Source organism: Haematobia irritans, chromosome 4 (genome assembly GCF_050003625.1).
Source record: "Haematobia irritans isolate KBUSLIRL chromosome 4, ASM5000362v1, whole genome shotgun sequence".
NCBI lineage: Eukaryota > Metazoa > Arthropoda > Insecta > Diptera > Muscidae > Haematobia > Haematobia irritans.
Window position 1 is genome coordinate 26,102,075 of NC_134400.1, and position 22,859 is coordinate 26,124,933.

Consider the following 22,859-nt stretch of genomic DNA (forward strand, 5'->3'; position numbering starts at 1 on the left):
ATAAAAAACAACAACAATGCTTAAAGAACAAAACCAACAATAACAAAACAAAACAAAATTTTTTTTAGAAATAAAAATTTGACAAATTTTTCAATAGATATAAAAATTTGACAAATTTTTCAATAGAAATAAATTTTTGATTTTCTATAGAAATAAAATGTTGACAACATTTTCTATAGAAATAAAATTTTTCTACACAAATAAAATTTTGACAAAATTTTCTATAGACATAAAATTTTGACAAAATTTTCGATAGAAATAAAATTTTAACAAAATTTTTTTATAGAAATAAAATTTTGACACATTTTTCAATAGAAATAAAATTTTGACAAAATTTTCTGTAGAAATAAAATTTTGACAAAATTTTCTATAGAAATAAAATTTTGACATTTTCTATAGAAATAAAATATTGACAAAATTTTTTATGGAAACAAAATTTTCTTAAGAAATAAAATTTTGACAAAATTTTCTATAGAAATAAAATATTGACAAAATTTTCTATGGAAACAAAATTTTCTTAGGAAATAAAATTTTGACAAAATTTTCTGTAGAAATAAAATTTTGACAAAATTTTCTATAGAAATAAAATTTTGACAAAATTTTCGATAGAAATAAAATTTTGAAAAGTTTTTTTAAATAAATAAAATTTTGACAAAAATTTTTTTAGAAATAAAAATTTGACAAATTTTTCAATAGAAATAAAATTTTGACAAAATTTTCTATAGAAATACATTGTGACAAGTTTTTCTACAGAATTAAAATTTTGACAAAATTTTCTATAATGAACAATTTTGACAACATTTTCTTTAGAAAAAAAAATTGACAAAATTTTCTATAGAAATAAAATTTTGACAAAAGTTTCTATAGAAATAAAATTTTGATAAAGTTTTCTATAGAAATAAAATTTTGACACAATATTCTACAGAAATAAAATTTTGTTAAAATTTTCTATAGCAATAAAATGTTGACAAAATTTTCTATAGAAATAAAATTTTTTACAAAATTTTCTATTGAAATAAAATTTTGACAAAATTTTCTATAGAAATAAAATTTTGACAAAATTTTCTATAGAAATAAAATTTTGACAAAATTTTCTATAGAAATAAAATTATGACAACATTTTCTATAGAAATAAAATTTTGACAAATTTTTCAATAGAAATAAAATTTTGACAAAATTTTCTTTAGAAATAACATTGTGTCAAATTTTTCTATAGAAATAAAATTTTGACAAAATTTTCTATAGAAATAAAATTTTGACAAAATCTACTATAGAAATAAAATTTTGACAAAATTTTCGATAGAAATAAAATTTTGACAAAATTTTCGATAGAAATAAAATTTTGACAAAATTTAAATAAATAAAAGGAAACTTTTGTAATTTTCTTTTTTGTTTTATTATTTTGTAGGCATTCAAACTACAAACAAGTGTTCATTATAGAATACAATTAAATTTAATAAATTCTATTTTGTACATTAACTAGGAATACTTCTACGTATGAATTGGTTTTAAAATCGTTTTCTTTAAAACTCTGGACAGACCCATAATACTTATATGAAACAAAAACTTAACCACAATCAAAAATGGTAATTTTCTCCCCCATTACCATGTTATACTTCTCACAGCAGCTGGTAAGGAGCATATAGCATTATGTACAGGTATCGAAAGGAAACCAGCTAAAGCAATACCATATGAATCCGATTGTACAACCATAGCCATGGCAAATTGTCGACGTCCTGGAGGAATCTCCTTTGACATTCTATAGAAGGTATTGACATAAGCACCACCACCCAGTAAACCTTCCCATAGAACAATGGCAAAGGTTATCCATATACTGGGTGTATAGAAATAGATGACTTCGGTCAGGAAGTAAGCAACATTGATAAACTGGAAGACAGACATTAACCAAATCTTATCGAGTTGGAAGATATTAACCGATGATCGGGATATAAAAACACCAATTTGATAGTCCACATTGAGCCATCTGTATTGCGAAGCTTGGTCCAATACAGAATTCTCGAAGAACACCAATTCAAACTGAAAAAAGAATAAAATGAATGATGAGAGATTATAAACTAAAATTAATTATTATTCCAATTAAATTCTAATACTTTTTAAAATATTCTCCATAAAAATTCATTTTTTTTAATCAAATAAAATTATTAGGTTGTCTAATTTTTGATTACTTTTTGTTTTGGTTAAAAACTTAATTGAATCAATTTCCATTTTAAAATAAATATTTTTCAAATTCAATAAATGCTTTAATTGAAACAAATTGGTGATATTTTTATTATTTGTTGGTAAAAAATCTATGGAAAATTCTTACGAATATTTTTCTCCAATTTGATATCGCAAACTTACCAAACCTTGATTGATGAAATACTCAAAGAAATAGACCAAAGCCAAAGGGACCATGTATTTCACCAATTGCTTAATGTAAGAGAACTTCTCTTTGAAACCTTCCAGGGGTTTATCATCAACAATGAGTTCTTCAGTTGAATCGACATGGGTAACAGGTAAAACCGTTACAGGTCTTCTCAATAAAATCCAAAATGATAAGGCCTCAATAAAGGGAAATATTAACATGATAAGCATTGTATCTCTGGGACTGACACCTAAAGATCTCAGAGTAGCATAAGATAAGGAACCAATGACACCGGCACCACCAGTACCAGAAGACCATGTAGAAACCACATTTCTAGAAATAAATAAATAAGAAACAACAAATCCATAAAAAAATTAAACATTTTTCTAAAAAGTGTTTCACTCGTACTTATTGAAGTTTGATGAATAGGCCAAAAATGTGGTCTCACCAATGCCCGAACTAGCTGAAGTAATTATTACACCCAATAAAGCCATCCATTCAGCATTGGCAAAACCCACTAATAGAAATCCAGCTGCCGAGAATGCCACCGCTAAACCAATGCGTATACTGAAAAGGGAAAAGGAAACTAAGTATATGCCATTACCTTTTCGCTTCATAGGTAAGGTCTCTCAAACTTACTGCACCCAAAATGGAAAAAATGGCATTATAATCTTAACAAATAATGAAGGCAAAATATCTGCCAATAGAATAGCACCCGTTGATACAATATGACAACTGCGACCCGAACCTCCAGTTTCGGTTTCATCTGATGGCTTATCCTATTTAAAAAATCTCTTCTTAATGATGTTTCTATACAAATTTTTCATTTCATTACTGACATCATGAAATTGTCCTATAATGTCATGAGCAGCACTTAACATCACAACATAGCCATAATTATTGCACAATCCCAAAATCCAATAAGAGGTAAGGTCGCGCCATAGGCCTTTATCTTTGCGTACAGCATGGGAATCGTTGGGTTGGGCCACAGCCAAATCAGTAGATGTGGAAGCCATTATAATGAGGTAGTTCTGAAAATATCCGATGGAAAAAGAAAAAAGGTTGAGAATCACATTTGGATGCAGATATTAGTGAACATAAAACCTAACGGGTTATATACACGAGAGAGAAGTTCACCACTATGGTCTCACAATGGACTGAATAGCCTAACTGAGCCTGAAATATCGGGCTGCCACTATACCTAACATAACCTATACACACGGTTGCTACTCGGGCAAAAAAAAATCAACCAAAACTTGGAGAAAATTTTACCAAAAACCTATCAAACAAAAAAAATTTATTTTGCAAAATTTTATTTCTATAGAATATTTTGCGAATATTTTATTTATATAGAAAATTTTATCAAATTTTATTTTTATAGAAAATGTTATCAAAATTTTATTTCTATAGAAAATTTTGTTAAAATTTTATTTCCATAGAAAATTTTATCAATACTTTATTTTTATAGAAAATTTTATCACAATTCTATTTCTATACAAAATTTTTTCAAAGTTTTATTTCTATTGAAAATTTTTTCAAAATTTTATTTCTATAGAAAATTTTGTCAAAATTTTATTTCCATAGAAAATTTTGTCAATATTTTATTTCCATAGTAAATTTTGTCAATATTTTGGTTCTACAGAAAATTTTGTCAAAATGTTATTTCTATAGAAAAATTTGTCAAAATTTTATTTTTATAGAAAAGTTTTTCTAAATTTTATTTCTATAGAAAATTTTGTCAAAATTTTATTTCTATAAAAAATTTTGTCAAAATTTTATTTCTATAAAAAATTTTGTCAAAATTTTATTTCCATAGATAATTTTCTCGAAATTTTATTTCTATAGAAAATTTTGTCAAAATTTTATTTATATAAAAAAAATTTGTCAAAATTTTATTTCTATAGAAAATTTTCTCAAAAGTTTATTTCTGTAAAAAATTTTGTCAAAATTCTATTTCTATGGAAAATTTTATCAACATTTTATTTCCATATAAAATTTTATTAAAATTTTATTTCTATAGAAAATTTTGTCAAAATTTTATTTATATAGAAAAATTTGTCAAAATGTTATTTCTATAGAAAATTTTCTCAAAAGTTTATTTCTGTAAAAAATTTTGTCACATTTTTATTTCTATATAAAATTTTGTCTAAATTTTATTTCTATAGATAATTTTATCGAAATTTTATTTCTATAGAAAATTTTGTCAAAATTTTATTTATATAGAAAAATTTGTCAAAATTTTATTTCTATAGAAAAATTTGTCAAAATTTTATTTACATAGAAAAATTTGTCAAAATTTTATTTCTATAGAAAAATTTGTCAAAAGTTTATTTCTGTAAAAAATTTTGTCAAATTTTTATATCTATAGAAAATTTGGTCAAAATTTTATTTCTATCGAAAATTTTGTCAAAATTTTATTTCTATAAAAAATTTTGTCAAAATTTTATTTCTATAGATAATTTTCTCGAAATTTTATTTCTATAGAAAATTTTGTCAAAATTTTATTTATATAAAAAAAATTTGTCAAAATTTTATTTCTATAGAAAATTTTCTCAAAAGTTTATTTCTGTAAAAAATTTTGTCAAAATTCTATTTCTATGGAAAATTTTATCAACATTTTATTTCCATAGAAAATTTTATTAAAATTTTATTTCTATAGAAAATTTTCTCAAAAGTTTATTTCTGTAAAAAATTTTGTCAAATTTTTATTTCTATATAAAATTTTGTCTAAATTTTATTTCTATAGATAATTTTATCGAAATTTTATTTCTATAGATAATTTTATCGAAATTTTATTTCTATAGAAAATTTTGTCAAAATTTTATTTATATAGAAAAATTTGTCAAAATTTTATTTCTGTAAAAAATTTTGTCAAATTTTTATATCTATAGAAAATTTGATCAAAATTTTATTTCTATAGAAAATTTTGTCAAAATTTTATTTGTGTAGAAAAATTTTATTTCTATAGATTTTTTTTTTTAAATTTTATTTCTACAGAAAATTTTGTAAATATTTTATTTCTATAGAAAATTTTGTCAAAATTCTATTTCTATGGAAAATTTTGTCAACATTTTATTTCCATAGAAAATGCTTTATTTTTATAGAAAATACAATACTTTATTTTTAGAGAAAATTTTATCACAATTTTATTTCTATACAAAATTTATTCAAATTTTTTTCAAAGTTTTATTTCTATAGACATTTTTTTTTTAAATTTTATTTGTACAGAAAATTTTGTCAAAATTTGATTTTCATAGAAAATTTTGTCAATATTTTATTTCCATAGAAAAGTTTTTCAATATTTTGTTGCTACAGAAAATTTTGTTAAAATTTTATTTTATAGAAAAATTTGTCAAAATTTTATTTCTATAACAAATTTTGTCAAAATTTTATTTCTATAAAAAGCTTTGTCAAAATTTTATTTCTATAGAAAATTTTGTCAACATTTTATTCCTATTTTATTTCTACAGAAAATGTTGTCCAAATTTTATTTCTATTGGCTAAACTAAAAATATAGCAACAGAGGGAAAGTATGCTTGTCAAATTTATTTGGACCAAGCCCTCTGCAAGATGGTTGGATGGACAGCTGTTTCGGATTTACCACATTCCTCATCAGCATCCTCTACTTTATCATATTATCAGAATAAATTCAAGTAATTCACTAAACCCAAAGAGAACTACACTTGAAACTCCCGATAAAATTTTTTTTAATAGTCGGCTATTGCCTAAACAAATGTGCAAGCATATCTCTTTTCCTTTACCAAAGTCAAATCATCGATTTGAGTGCAGTTGGCTGAGTTTGGTTTTGAGCGTACTTCCTCTCTCCACATTCGTTTTGTTTGTTATGGTTGGTTTACTCTTCAATCATTATTGTTGTTTTTGATTTCAGCTTAAAACCATGCATTAACTAAACTACTTATTTCTATAGAAAAATTTTTTCACAATTTTATTTCTATAGAAGATTTTGTCAAAATTTTATTTCTATAGAAATTTTTTTCAAAATTTAATTTCTATAGAAGATTTCGTCAATATTTTAATTCTATAGACATTTTTTTTTTTAAATTTAATTTCTATAAAAAATTTTATCAAAATTTTATTTCTATAGAATTTTTTTTCAAAATTTTATTTCTATAGATTTTTTTTTTCAAAATTTTATTTCTATAGAAAATTTTGTCCAAATTTTATTTATATAGAAAATGTTGTCCAAATTTTATTTTTATAGAAATTTTTGTCAAAAATTAATTTCTGTAGAAAATTTTGTCCAAATTTTATTTCTATAGAAAATTTTGTTCAAATTTTATTTCTATTGAAAATTTTGTCAAAATTTTATATCTATAGAAATTTTGTCAAAATTGCATTCCTATTGAAAATTGAAAATTTTGGCAATAGTTTATTTCTATTGAAAATAATTTGGCTAACGTTTAAAAACCTAAACATTTTACGAATTATTATTCCCTAGAAGTGCATAAATAATACCGCAAACACTGACTACAGGATTTAGCTGACTTTTTTCTATGAGTGTACTGATTAGTTTAAAAATACTACCGATAGGTTATACATAGCTTTCAACTCTAGATGATTATATCAATATGATGCATAGTCTAATTAAATCTTTCCCATTCGAACCTACACCCAGTTGTTTTTATACCCTCCACCATAATATGGGGATATAAAAACTTTGTCATTCCGTTTGTAACACATCGAAATATTGCTCTAAGACCCCATAAAGTATATATATTCTGAAATTCTGAGTCGATCTGAGCATGTCCGTCCGTCCGTCTGTTGAATCACGCTAACTTCCGAACGAAACAAGCTATCACAAGAAGTTGTTATTGATGTAGGTCGGATGTTATTGCAAATGGGCCATATCGATCCACTTTTACGTATAGCCCCCATATAAACCGATCCCCAAATTTAGCTTGCGAATCCTCTAAGAGAAGCAAATTTCATCCGATCCGGCTGAAATTTGGTACATGGTGCTTGTATATGGTCTCTAACAACCATGCATAAATAGGTTCACATCGGTTCATAATTATATATAGGCCCCATATAAACCGATCCCACGATTTGGCTTGCGGAGCCTCTAAGAGAAGCAAATTTCATCCGATCCGGCTGAAATTTGGTACATGGTGTAAGTATATGGTCTCAAACAACTATGCAAGAATTTGTTCACATCGGTCAATAATTATATATATAGCCCCCATATCGACCGATCCCCCGATTTGGCTTGCGGAGCGTCTAAGAGAAGCAAATTTCATCCGACCCGGCTGAATTTTGGTACAAGGTGTAAGTATATGGTCTCAAACAACTATGCAAAAATTGGTCCACATTGGTCCATAATTATATATAGCCCCCATATAAACCGATCACCAGATTTGACATCCGGAGCCTCTTGGAAGACCAAAATTCATCTGATTCAGTTGAAATTTGGAACGTGGTGTTAATATATGGCCTCAAACACCCATGAAAAAATTGGTCGAAATCGGTCAATAATTATATATAGCCCCCATATAAACCAATCCCCAGATTTGAACTCCGGAGCCCCTTAGAAGAGCAAAATCCTCCGATTCGGTTGAAATTTGGTACGTGATGTTAGTATATGGTATCCAACAACCATGCAGGAATTGGTTCATATCAGTCCATAATTATCTATAGCCCCATATAAACCGATCCCCAGATTTGACCTCCGTGGTGGTAGTAGATGATATTTAACAACCATGCCAAAAGTGGTCCATATCAGTCCATAATCATATATAGCCCCCATATAAACCGATCCCGAGATTTGCTCTTGGAGGAGCAAATTTCATCCGAGTCAGTTGAAATTTGGTACATTGTGCTAGTATATGGTCGATAACAACCATGCCTAACTAGGTCCATATCGGTCTATAGTTATATATAGCCCTCAGATAAATCGATCCCCAATCACACAAAAATTGGTCCATATCAAGTTCATAATTATATATAGCTCCCATATAAGCGACCCCCATAATTCAATTCTGGCTCTCTAGGTACCGTGCAAAAGTCCATATCGTCCCAGCAAAAAAAATTGGAAGTTGTTCCACAAACATTTCTTTTAAATCCCATCCCAGAATCCCCCATCGAGTTTTTTCAACTTCCTATGCAGTCCTTTTGGACAACTTCACAAACATTTCTTCTAAAGCGCATCGTGGGATCCCCCAATAATTTTTTTCCACTTCCGATGCAGTCCTTTTGGACAAGTGCACAAACACTTCTTCTAAAGCACATCTTGGGATCCCCCAATGATTTTTTTCTACTTCCGATGCAGTCATTGTGGACAAGTATTAGAAAGAACGCAATCAGGTTATTTTAAGTGCAAATTTTGTACAATTAAATTTTACAAAAAATAGAAAACTTATAAAAAAAAACTTAAAAAAATAGAAATTAATAAAAAAGTAAAAAAATAATAAAAAAAAATTTCATCCCCGCTGGGATTTGAACCTGTGCCGTTTGACTTTTTCGCTTCCATGGAAGTTCTTTTGAGAAGGTTTTGCAAATTACGAGAATTTTTAATTTTTTTGTTGTTTTTTAATGGAAAAAATATATTTATACGAAAATATATGCCGAAAATAAAAAATAAAAACGATGCATGTCATAAAAAAATATTTTTTTAGAAAAATATTTATTAACAAAAATTGCCGCTGATGAGATTTGAACCTGCGTTTCTTATTTTTTCGTTCATACTAATAAAGAACATCTCAAGAAGCAATTATAATGTTATTCCTTGGTGTCGTATTGCGATCAGATCACAACATTTGAATTGACCTTTCGACGCTTTATGTTCAATGGCGTTGGTGGCTGAGTGTGCTAAGGCGTTCTTTTATGGTGCCAGCAAACCCAGGTTCAACCCCTGGCCGGAGCGAACAAATTTTTCAAATTGTAAAAATTAGATAATAGGAAAATAATTGTGTAATAAAACATATGGATGAAAAAAAAATTAAATTGGTTGAAAAAAAAAAAAATTTGCTTTTTAAATTTCTTCATTCAAATTAACTTCCAGGGCACAACTTCTAAAGCAATGCCAAGGATCCAAAAAGGGAGTACATCCGTCCTATGACAAGCCCATGTAAAATTCATTGGAGATGATCCAAGTTTGCACTACTTCCGGATCACAGATTGGGGATCCAAACTACTTTTTTGGAAGCTCTTTTTTTGCTGGGGTATGGATTAACTCACAATTTAGAAACTGATGTTAACCCTAGGATAGGCGATAAGCAATCGATCACTAAGCGCTCGAAGTCAAATTTGGTCTGGCCAGACCAAGTAGTCTGTCCTACGGTTAAGAAGTTTTAAGATACCACAACCCAAATAATTCGATTGTGGATGACAGTCTTTCGTAGAAGTTTCTACGCAATCCATGGTGGAGGGTACATAAGGTTCGGCCTGGCCGAACTTACGGCCGTATATACTTGTTTTTTGTTTTAATATCAATTACTAATTATTCAAATGCAACTTCTTGTTTTTTTATTAAACACTATTAAATGTAATTGATTATTTACAATTGTTTACTGACATTTCTCTTGAACTCATTAAAAATTCACAAAAAAATACCAATATTCATTTCAAAATAGAAATGACCTTCAATGCTATATTTTTATAATACGAATTTTAAATTCCGAAATATAAAATAAAAAAGATAATCTTTTGTCTAAATAACATACGTTTTGTTTTTGTGTTACGCTTGACATTCATGACGAGCATTTTTACCAAAACTTTGCCAATGCAAAGTGAAACGAAAACAAAAAACAGAAATATTTGTTTAACGAATAAACTGCAAGTAGAAAAACAATAAAAGAGGCAAAACAAAAAAAAATAAATAAAATAAAAAACAAACAAAAAATTCCCAGAGAAAAATAAAACACTTAAAAGCAAATGACATTTCCCGCTAGATAAAATCGAACCAAATGAATTAAAAAAAATACTACAACCTGTTGCAATAGCTGATATCTCATTGATCGGAAGTTATCAAAGACCCATGCTAATCTTTTTTGAATATAGTGAGGACAGTTTTGATTTAATTCCGATATTTGTGTAAAAACAAAAAAATAGACAAAGGTCGATGATGTGGGTGGTTAGGCGTTCAGAATTTATAATTATGTGGAATAGTATTTCTGTTTGAAAGTCTAAATGCTAAAATAGGTGGCACGAGTGTACTTTTTAAAAGCCATTATGAATTTTAATTAATTTCGATTCACCATTGTAAAAAGTAGTTTCAAGTAGCATGCTGTTCATATTTCAAGGCCTTGTATAGAAAGGGTAGCTTACACGAAGTGTTACTATTTTATTTACTTTTATTGGTATCGTGGGGATATTTATGGTCCACCTGATAGAATCAGTTTTTTTCACACACATTTTTGGCTGCTTGTCTGATTTTTTTCACTTCCTGACAACCATTTCCCCCTGTTGATTTGCTATTAGATTAAAATTGTGTTAATTAAATGCTAATAGCATTACATTTAAAATGTTTGTATTAATGTGTGAAATGTTTTTTTTTTTGTTTATTTTCTATTGTCTAATTCCACTATGCCTTTTTGATGGGGGGAATGATTGGAAAATGATAGATCAGCTTTACATGGGCTATGGGATGAAATGATGTTCGCCGACACAAAAAAAGGTCATACATTTATAGAAATAAAATCTTGACAAAATTTTCTTTAGAAATAAAATTTTGACAAAATTTGTTTTGGAAATAAAATTTTATAAATATAAAATTTTTTATAAAAATGCTTTATTTTTGTCAAAATTATTTCTATAGAAAATTTTGTCAAAATTTTATTTCTGAAGAAAATTTTGTCGAAATTTTATTTCTATACAAACTTTTGTCAAAATTTTATTTCTATAGAAAATTTTGTCAAAATTCTATTTCTATAAAAAATGTTATCAAAATTTTATTTGTATAGAAAATTTTGTCAACATTTTATTTATATACGAATTTTTTTTCAAAAATTTATTTCTATAGAAAACCAACCATCTTGCAGTCTATAGGGCTTTGCCCAAATAAATTTGACAAACATTCTTTTCCTCTGTTGGTTAAGCTACTCTTGTAGTTTAGTCAATGTATGGTTTTAAGCTGAAATAAAAAACGACAACTTTGTCAAAATTTTATTTCTATAGAAAATTTTGTCAAAATTATTTCTATAGAAGATTTTGTCAAAATTTTATTTCTAAAGAAAATTTTGTCGAAATTTTATTTCTAACGAAAATTTTGTCGAAATTTTATTTCTATACAAACTTTTGTCAAATTTTTATTTCTATAGAAAATTTTGTCAATATTTAATTTTAATCGAAATTTTGTCAAAACTTTATTTCTATATAAAATTTTGTCAAAATTATTTCTATAGAAAAATTTGTCAACAGTTTTATTCTATAGAATTTTTTTAATTTTATTTCTATAAAAAATGTTGTCAACATTTTATTGCTATAGAAATTTTGTCAAAATTTAATTTCTAGGAAAATTTTGTCAAAATTTTATTTCTGTAGAAAATTTTGTCAAAATGTTATTTATGTAGAAAATTTTGTCAAAATTTTATTTCTATAGAAAATTTTATCAACATTTTATTTCTATAGAAAATTTTATTAAAATTTAATTTCAAGGAAAATTTTGTCAAAATTTTATTTCTGTAGAAAATTTTGTCAAAATGTTATTTATGTAGAAAATTTTGTTAAAATTTTATTTCTATAGAAAATTTTATCAACATTTTATTTTTATAGAAAATTTTGTCAAAATTTTATTTCTATAAAAAATTTTGTCTACTTTTTATACCCTTCACCACTACTGTGGTACAGGGTATAATAAGTTTGAGCATTTGTATGTAACGCCAAGAAATAGTGGTCATAGACCCATCTTTTAGTATACCGATCGGCTTAGAATTAAATTTTGAGTCGATTTAGCGATGTCCGTCTGTCTGTCTGTCTGTCCGTCCGTCTGTCTGTATATGTAATTTTGTGCACAAAGTACAGCTCGCAATTTAAGTCCTATCGTCCTCAAATTTGGCATAGGGCCGTTTCTTGGGACAGAGACAATCGCTATTGGTTTTGGAAAAAATCGGTTCAGATTTAGATATAGCTGCCATATATATTTATCCCCGATTTGGTCATAGTTAGCGTGTTTATCAACCGATTTTCTTGAAATGCCGTACATCCAAATATTTTATGAATCTCGAAAATCTTGCAAAATATCAGCCAAATCGGTTCAGATTTAGATATAGCTCCCATATATATCTTTCGTCCGATTTAGACTCATATGACCACAGAGGCCAAAGTTTACTACCGATCTTCGTGAATTTTTGCACAGAGAATATAATTGACCTTCTACCAATGCTTGGTAAATTTGATTGAAATCGGTTCAAATTTAGATATAGCTACCATATATATCTTTCGTCCGATTTGAACTTATATGACCACAGAGTTTTGCCGTGATTTGCTTCAAATTTTGCACAAGGGGTACGTTTAATAGTATCGTTAAGTGTGTTAAATTTTGTTAAAATCGGTTCAAATTTAGATATAGCTCCTATATATATCTTTCGTCCGATTTGAACTTATATGGCCACAAAAGCCAGAGTTTTGCCGTGATTTGCTTCAAATTTTGCACAAGCGGTACTTTTAACGATACTATTGTATGTGCCAAATATGGTCAAAATCGATTCAGATTTAGATATAGCTCCCATATATATCTTTCGTCCGATTTGAACTTATATGGCCTCAAAATCCAGGGTTTTGCCGTGATTTGCTTCAAATTTCGCACAAGGAGTACGTTTAGTAGTATCGGTAATTGTACCAACTTTGGTTTAAATCGGTTCAGATTTAGATGTGGCTCCCATATATATATCTTCCGTCCGATTTGCACTCATATGACCAGGGGGCCAAAGTTATACTCCCATTTACGTGAAATTTCGCATAGATAGCAGAATTATTATTCTAACTATACATGTCAAATTTAGTCAAAATCGGTTCAGATTATATATAGCTCCCATATATACGTACACCAGAGTTGGGGAAATATGGTAGACTGTGTCACATTTTAGACCCATTTGCAATGGAAGTTTCCTATAATTAACTGGATAGCGTTAGCCGATTTAAATTTTAATTCTAAAGATTTTGTAGAAGTAAAAAAATTGTCTCCTTTAAATATACAGCTTCCAGCAAATGTGAAGTAGTTGAGATGTAACACAAATTTTGGCCTACATAGGGGTGAAGGGTATAATATAGTCGGCCCCGCCCGACTTTAGACTTTACTTACTTGTTTTTTCTATAAAAAATTTTTTCAACATTTTATTTATATAGAAAATTTTGTCAACATTTTATTTATATAGAAAATTTTGTCAAAATTTTATTTCAATATAATCTTTGTCAAATTTTATTTCTATAGAAAATTTTGTCAAAATTTTATTTCTATAAAAAATTTTGTCAAAATGCTATTTCTATATAGAAAATAGAAAATTTTATCAAAATTTTATTTCTATAGAAAATTTTGTCAACATTCTTTTTTTTATATAGAAAATTTTGTGAACATTTTATTTGTATAGAACATTTTGTCAAAATTTTATCTCAATATAATCTTTGTCAAAATTTTATTTCTATAGAAAATTTTGACAAAATTTTCTTTCTATAGACAATTTTGTCAAAATTTTATTTCTATAAAAAATTTTGTCAAAATGTTATTTCTAAATAAAATTGTGTCAAAATTATTTCTTTAGAAAAATTTGCCAACAGTTTATTTCGATAGAAATGTTTTTTAAATTTTATTTCTATAGAAAATTTTCTCAAAAATTTCTTTCAAAATTAATTTTTATAGAATTTTTTTTCAACATTTTATTTCTATAGAACATTTTATAAAAACTTTATTTCTAAAGAAAATTTTGACAAAATTTTCTTTCTATAGACAATTTTGTCAAAATTTTATTTCTATAAAAAATTTTGTCAAAATGCTGTTTCTATAGAAAATTTTATTAAAATGTTATTTCTAAAGAAAATTGTGTCAAAATTATTTCTTTAGAAAAATTTGTCAAACATTTTATTCCTACAGAAAAATATGTCAACAGTTTATTTCCATAGAAATGTTTTTTTAAATTTTATTTCTATAGAAAATTTTCTCAAAAATTTCTTTCAAAATTTTATTTCTATAGAATTTTTTTCAACATTTTATTTCTATAGAACATTTTATAAAAACTTTATTTCTAAAGAAAATTTGTGAAATGCCCCGCAGTTGTGAAATAGCTCGAGTTAGCTGAACTTGCACTAACAGAGCTTCAAAACAATGGTGATGATTTATATAAAGGGTGATTCTTTTGAGGTTAGGATTTTCATGCATTAGTATTTGACAGATCACGTGGGATTTCAGACATGGTGTCAAAGAGAAAGATGCTCAGTATGCTTTGACATTTCATCATGAATAGACTTACTAACGAGCAACGCTTGCAAATCATTGAATTTTATTACCAAAATCAGTGTTCGGTTCGAAATGTGTTTCGCGCTTTACGTCCGATTTATGGTCTACATAATCGACCAAGTGAGCAAACAATTAATGCGATTGTGACCAAGTTTCGCACTCAGTTTACTTTATTGGACATTAAACCAACCACACGAATGCGTACAGTGCGTACAGAAGAGAATATTGCGTCTGTTTCTGAGAGTGTTGCTGAAGACCGTGAAATGTCGATGAATGAAATGTCGCAGCAATTGGGTTTGTGTTATTCGACCACATGGAAGATTATACGCAAAGATCTTGGTGTAAAACCGTATAAAATACAGCTCGTGCAAGAACTGAAGCCGAACGATCTGCCACAACGTCGAATTTTCAGTGAATGGGCCCTAGAAAAGTTGGCAGAAAATCCGCTTTTTTATCGACAAATTTTGTTCAGCGATGAGGCTCATTTCTGGTTGAATGGCTACGTAAATAAGCAAAATTGCCGCATTTGGAGTGAAGAGCAACCAGAAGCCGTTCAAGAACTGCCCATGCATCCCGAAAAATGCACTGTTTGGTGTGGTTTGTACGCTGGTGGAATCATTGGACCGTATTTTTTCAAAGATGCTGTTGGACGCAACGTTACGGTGAATGGCGATCGCTATCGTTCGATGCTAACAAACTTTTTGTTGCCAAAAATGGAAGAACTGAACTTGGTTGACATGTGGTTTCAACAAGATGGCGCTACATGCCACACAGCTCGTGATTCTATGGCCATTTTGAGGGAAAACTTCGGAGAACAATTCATCTCAAGAAATGGACCGGTAAGTTGGCCACCAAGATCATGCGATTTGACGCCTTTAGACTATTTTTTGTGGGGCTACGTCAAGTCTAAAGTCTACAGAAATAAGCCAGCAACTATTCCAGCTTTGGAAGACAACATTTCCGAAGAAATTCGGGCTATTCCGGCCGAAATGCTCGAAAAAGTTGCCCAAAATTGGACTTTCTGAATGGACCACCTAAGACGCAGCCGCGGTCAACATTTAAATGAAATTATCTTCAAAAAGTAAATGTCATGGACCAATCTAACGTTTCAAATAAAGAACCAATGAGATTTTGCAAATTTTATGCGTTTTTTTTAAAAAAAAGTTATCAAGCTCTTAACAAATCACCCTTTATATTTTGTTTTAGTTCATTTGTAAAATTTCTTTTCATTTGTAAAATTTCTTAAGAACTTTTCCCCAGATCAATGAAATTTTCATTATTCCAAATATGTTTGAAAGCTCAATTTTCAAACATTATAAGAATGAACTACAATATGGTCAATATGATAACACAGGGGAACAAAATTGAACTTTTTTGTGTTGATTTGAAATTTATAGCAAATTTTTAGTAATTTGAGGCCGCTTGGTTTTTTTCTATCAGCTCGACTTTTCAAGATATACCGTTATGTTCAAAATTAAGGCACTTCCGCTACATATTTTGGAATAACTTGAAAACGGTTCATTATATTGAATTAAAAACAAAATGTGAAACTCCCAAACAATATTCTCTTTAAGCTGTGCTTACAATGTTTTTCAATTTTCCAAGTAGTTTTAGAGATATTGTCATTTGGATCATACTCCTCTTATCCCATCGCTGTTACTAAACCAGGAATATCTGGACAATAAACAAATCCATCGTCTTCGGAAAAAACCAAGTACAGATTTGGATCCAGTACAGAACCAAGTACAGATTTGGATCCAGTTCTTAATCAACAGAACCATTGTTCCCTTGTGTAATGATTTGGCACCAATAATTTTAGTTAAAAATCCAATAATTTCAATATATTGTCGTTATTTTAACAACGCATTATGGAAATCCCAAACAATGGAATAAAATTTAGTGCAAGTTTCGGTAGTTCATTTATCCAATAAAACATGTTGCTTTTATTCTGTGAGGTTGCAGAGTTTGTTATTTTTTTATTAAGTCAACTTTTGTATACCCTAAATCACAATGGTCAAAGTGATTAATAATTTGTACGTTCTCAATTAAATACTTAATTCATATAACTTTTTAATTTATATTAAATAATGCTCCAATTAAAATTATAACTAAGGTATTAGCAGTTTTCAATAAAAAAAAACATTGTTGGATAAATTTATTAATTAAAAATTAACCGAAATAAAAATTTTACCATTCCCAGTTATGATTCCATTAAATCTTTCAGTATATTTTTAACTAATTTTATTATATTATAGCTGTCTCTGCATCATTTGCTCAAATTGTTTCGCTTTTATATGGCAAAACTGTAGTGATATTCTTTTATTAATTTATTTGTTACTTCATTACAATTACAAAGTACAATCGTAATCGTATTAATGCGGGTACTAGACACTAATGGTTATCGAGCTCAAATACATATTTAGTGGATGATAATCTTTTATATAGACACAACAAATCATATGTACTTGATGAATAAGGCCTGACAAGTTAGATAATACATGCTGAAAAAATTAAATCTTTCTATGAAGATAATTCACTACACAGAAAAAAGTATCAACAAAGATTTTCAAATTAAAATTTCAATTGAAATTTAAAATAAAAACATTAATTAAATTGTATCAAGTAATATTTTAATTTATGTTGGTGATTGATACTATAATTTCCGTGATTGAAGACATTTCAAGTAAAAAATTAATTGGATCAATTAACTTCGTGATTGAAGATAAAACATATTTTTTTCTGTGTACAGTTGACTCGGAATATTACCACCCAGCAATTACCACCCAGAATTAATAAAATGGTACAAATTATTTAAATTTTGTCAACAAAAAATTCTAAATCCATTCTAGAAAAATTGCAAATTTTTAAAAATACTACAGGTCAAACGTTTTAGACAAGCATTAGGAATGCATTAAAAATCATAAAAAGTTATAAAAATTATTTATTTGGCCAAATATCACACAATTTTATAATTCACGTCCAAAACATTGATGTCGGACCACAGAAGTGATGCAAATTCAGTGCAACGACTGTTGAAATGGTGGACATCCGTCCTATGATAAGTCCATGTTAAATTTATCGCTTCTGCGCCAATTTTGCACCACTTCCGGATCCAAAAAGAACTTTTTCACCACTTTTTTGGCAACGCTTTTTTTGCTGGGCAAGTGCAAACTTGTATGTCTGTCGAAATGAAAAGACAGCTACATTAATTGTCAGCTTATTATATTGTTCACAAACCACCAAAAGCATTTGTGCCTAAGTTTATCTAAGAATGAACTTATGAGTGATGAAGTTCAAGCCTAATAGTGTGATTTTCTTATAATTGGCTGGAAAATGATAATAGGCTATTATTGACGGGATCACACACCTCAATGTGAATAAAGTGTTTGTGTTTCGAACTATAAATAAATAAATAAATAAATCGTTATATTGATACTGCATCCATAGAAGGAATATGATCACCTCCTTCTCTGCGTATGGCAGCGTTGCCAAATGGCATTAAAGGCTCAAATTCAATATAGTAGCAATCATGTAGTTAAAGATATGAAAATAACCCTTTAAAGAATGCTTTCAATGCTTTGAAAAAATATCTCAAGTGAAAGCATCAAAAAAAAAAGTAAAAAATATCATCGTAATAAAGTTACGCTCGCTCTGAAATGAAGATTTTACCTAAAAAATTTCACAACTGAACATTTTTAATACTTCCAAAATTTTCAAATTTATTTAACCGAGTATAACCCACAGACAGGGAGCCACCGTGGTGCAATGGTTAGCATGCCCGCCTTGCATACACAAGGTCGTGGGTTCGATTCCTGCTACGACCGAACACCAAAAAGTTTTTCAGCGGTGGATTATCCCACCTCAGTAATGCTGGTGACATTTCTGAGGGTTTCAAAGCTTCTCTAAGTGGTTTCACTGGAATGTGGAACGCCGTTCGGACTCGGCTATAAAAAGGAGGTCCCTTGTCATTGAGCTTAACATGGAATCGGGCAGCACTCAGTGATAAGAGAGAAGTTCACCACTGTGGTATCACAATGGACTGAATAGTCTAAGTGAGCCTGATACATCGGGCTGCCACATAACCTAACCTAACCTATAACCCACAGACGTACCCACAAGACCGTCACAAACCAATTTCCAGATTTGGCACTTCGGGATTCAGAGATGCTACAGTAAAAGTCCAAACCATAGCTAACATTTATTATATATCTTAGACATCGGCCCAAAATTTATCATAGGTTCCGTATTGACCAAGAAGAACTATGAATTCGGCTTTTTGAGGCACTAAAATCAACTTCTCTGATTTGCCCATCTAAATCTCCTTGGCCCATTCCCTAGGTTAAATTAAGTTAGTTATAGTGGCAATTCCCTTAAAGGGTGATACGGTCAAAATTTGGTCAAGGGAAAACGCGTGTAAATCGGTGAAATCGTTTATTAAAAAAATCAAATTAAATTTCTTTTTCAAGTTCAATTAGTATAAAATTCAGGAAAAATATTCAGTTAGGCTTTCGCTTTTCCAAATCCGAATTGCCGGGCCTCACACTTGACACCTGCCATCAGATTTTGTACAGCCACCTTGTCCACCTTCTTCGCCGCAGAAAGCCAGTTTGCCTTGAACTGCTGCTCGTCCTTAGCAGTTTTTTTTTGGTCTTCTTTAGGTTCCGCTTGACAATAGCCCAGTATTTCTCAATTGGGCGGTGCTCTGGCGTGTTGGGAGGGTTCTTGTCCTTGGGAACCACCTGCACGTTGTTGGCGGCGTACCACTCCATGGCCTTTTTACCGTAATGGCAAGATGCCAAATCCGGCCAAAACAGTACGGAACAACCGTGTTTCTTCAGGAAAGGCTGCAGACGTTTATTCAAACACTCTTTCACGTAAATTTCTTGGCTGACAGTCCCGGAAGCTATGAAAATGCTGCTTTTGAAGCCACAGGTACAGATGGCTTGCCAAACCAGATATTTCTTTGCGAACTTTGACAGTTTTATGTGCTTGAAAATATCTGCTACCTTTCCCTTCCTTTTGCCGTATAAAACTCCTGTCCCGGAAGCTGCTTGTAGTCGGCTTTGACGTAGGTTTCCTTATATATCTTAGACCACTTTTAGGTATAGCCCCATATATAAACCGATCCCCAGATTTGGCTTGCGGAGCCTCTTGGAGGTGCAAATTTCATCCGATCCGTTTAAAATGTGTTATATGTATATGCCCTCCCTCAACCTTGCAAAAATTGATTCATATCGTTCCATAATTATATATAGCCCCCAAGCCATGATTTGATTTCCAGAGCATCGTGGAAGTGCAAATTTCATCCGTTCGAGTACGAATGGATAATGATACTTGATGTCAATGTATGGTCTCTAACCATCATGCAAAAATTGGTGCAAATCGGTTCATACGAGTATGTATATATAGCCACCATATAAATCGCCAGATTTTACCTCTTGGGACTCCTGGAAAAGCAAACTTAATCCAATCCGGTTGAAATTTAGCACATGATGTCAGTATATGCTTTCCACTGCTCATGCAAAAATTGGTCCATATCGGTTCATAATAATATATAGCGCCCATATAAACTAACCCCCAAATTTGACTTCTGGAGCTTTATGGAGGAACAAATTTCATCCTCTAATTACACTGAAAAAACAGTGAACCCACCAGAAGAAAACTTTTGATTAAAAAATTTTGAATATTTTTAGAACAGTATTATAAGCGCAGGCATCACGCCGATATCACAAAAATTAGTAAATATTTTTCGACAAATTCAAGAAAATTTATTAGACATAAATAATTTTTTTCATGTTTTAAAGAAAATTTTGTAATTTGAAGAAAAAAATTTTAGTTCAAAATTGCAAGAATGTCTTTAGTGACATACGAAGTTCATGATGGACGCTTTTGTTGTAAAATTTACAAATTTGAAGAAATAATGAACTACGAATTTAGTAAATCTCTTTGCTTAATTTATGTATACTTTTTCCCATCTTTTAGTTCATTTAACTAACGTACGCAAAAAATTATTAGAGTAAATGAAACTTTCTCCAAATATAATAATTTCATGAATTAAAATATAGTTAAATTGGCTTTAATGAAATAGAGAGTTCACTTTTTTTTTTGAGTGTACAGTTCGAAAATTGGTTCATATAGGTTCATAATTGTTTATAAACTCCTAAATATCAACCGATCAAGAACTGAATTGGCTTACACTCACAAAACAGTGAACCCTCCAGGAAAAAACTTTTTGGATAATTTTAGAAAATTTTAACTAAACTCTATTACGCAGATGTCACACCGCTTTCACAAAAATAAGTAAATATTTAACGACAAATTCAAGAAAAATTATAAGACATATATTTTTTGGTTCACTTGTAAAAGAAAATTTTCTAGTGTGAAGGAAAAAATTGGAGTTGAAAATTGCAAAAATTTCTTTAGTGCTATACGAAATTCAAGATGGGTGCATTATTGCTAAAATTTACAAATTTTTAAGAAATTCTAAACTATTTTGTGGGAGACATGAATTTCGAAAATCTTTATGCTTCATTTGTGTATAATTTTCCCCCTTTTTAAGTTAATTTAACTAACATACGCAAAAAATTATTAAAGCCTGGAAAACTTTCTCAAAACATAATAATTCCATGAACTACAATAGATTTAAATTGGCTTTAGTGAAATATATGTTAGGGTTCACTTTAAATGTAGAAGTAGAAGTTTCTAAGCAATCCACGGTGGAGGGTATATATGATTAGGCCTGGACGAACTTACGACCATAGATGCTTGTATCTACCTTTTGTTCTTCAACCTCCCTAAAGTATAGCTCACCATTTTGTCGACCTTGCCATGAGCTAGATGAAATCGTGTTTTATAGAGAAACAATTGTCTTTAGGACAATTTATTACATCCATTGTGGATAATTCGGTCAGGTCTAATCTCCACCATGGTGAGATCCACATTGAGAGCTATAACGGACCTACAAAATTTGTCTTTAGGACAATTTCTTGAATACCATCCATTCCGTTGGGCCAGGTCTTTATTTCTGTGGCATTTGTTTATTTATGCTATATCGCTTATATAACAAAAATGGTCTTCTTATGTCATAAATCGAGTTTAGTCTTTTCTCACTTCTTTATTATTGAATTTGCAAATCTGTGCTTATTAAAAACGCCATTTATCAATTATAATTTTCATATACGAAAATTGTGTTGGCGTTAAAATTTTACGTACAATCTTTTTTTTTTATTTTCTTTTATTTATAATTACCACTTAAAAAAATGACATCACAATAACGTAAATTTAAACTGAAGAGGTGGCAAACAAGTTAAAAACTAAATAGTTATAAGACACACTTTAGTCAATGTAATCTTTAACTTTTTAAAATAAATTATAAAGATATCGTTTATTGTTGGTTGACTATAAAATCACAAATTTCATTATTAAATTAAATTATGTATTAATTTATTTTTTTTAATATCATTTTTTTTTATTTTAATATATATTTATAAATATATATGTTTTCATTTTAATTTCAATTTAATTCTAGACTTTCACAAAACTTATGTATAATATAGCGATGATTATGATCCCCTTTGTTTTTTGCCCTGATTCATTTCTTTTAACGTGTCATTCATATTCATTAGTATTATCTGTAATCACTCACGTTTTTGTTTTTTTTTTTTTTTTTGTTATTCTATATCGTTATTAATATTTGGTGTTATCACGAGACTTTTGTATTTAAAAAAAAATCTTGTAAACGTTTTCCAAGTACAACGAAAATATCGTTACTTTATCCGCGTTCGAAATACTCAAAATAATCTATCATCCGCCGCAATATGACACTTCAAAGCGAGTCACAAATTGTAACTAAAATAGCCAATGCAAAATGTGGGACATCGTATACGAACATAGACGGTAATCTGTTCACAAGCAGTATGTTTTACACAATGATCGTTAAAGCAACAAGTGCATCAATCTCTTATATTTCGAAAGTGAGAGAGAGAGCAAGTTAGCTAGAGAGGAGAATGAAAACAGTTACGCATTTTCACAGAGATGCCACATTTTCATTTTATATGCAAGCACAAAAAAACCGGGGAACAGAACATT

At 29.1% G+C, this 22,859-nt stretch overlaps 1 protein-coding gene across 1 annotated transcript; it reads right to left on the reverse strand.

Annotated features, from left to right (window-relative positions):
• Positions 1 to 1,372: 1,372 nt before the first annotated feature.
• On the reverse strand, positions 1,373 to 22,627 carry Cln3 (CLN3 lysosomal/endosomal transmembrane protein, battenin). The gene is made up of 6 exons (XM_075305595.1): positions 22,417 to 22,627; positions 3,205 to 3,396; positions 3,005 to 3,144; positions 2,774 to 2,932; positions 2,362 to 2,698; positions 1,373 to 2,037 (listed from the first exon to the last, which is right to left on the reverse strand). The coding sequence occupies exons 2-6, from the start codon at positions 3,379 to 3,381 to the stop codon at positions 1,603 to 1,605; spliced, it is 1,248 nt and encodes a 415-aa protein (XP_075161710.1). The 5' UTR covers positions 3,382 to 3,396; positions 22,417 to 22,627; the 3' UTR covers positions 1,373 to 1,602.
• Positions 22,628 to 22,859: the final 232 nt, after the last annotated feature.

Bases quoted from the DNA above. Each gene is read 5' to 3' on its own strand.
- Cln3 (XM_075305595.1), bottom strand. From the start codon at position 3,381: ATGGCTTCCACATCTACTGATTTGGCTGTGGCCCAACCCAACGATTCC. The intron at 3,145-3,204 runs GTCAGTAATGAA...TTTTTTAAATAG, and splicing joins TTATAGGACAATTTCATGAT to GATAAGCCATCAGATGAAAC. The intron at 2,038-2,361 runs GTAAGTTTGCGA...TTCTTTTTTCAG, and splicing joins ATTTCATCAATCAAGGTTTG to TTTGAATTGGTGTTCTTCGA.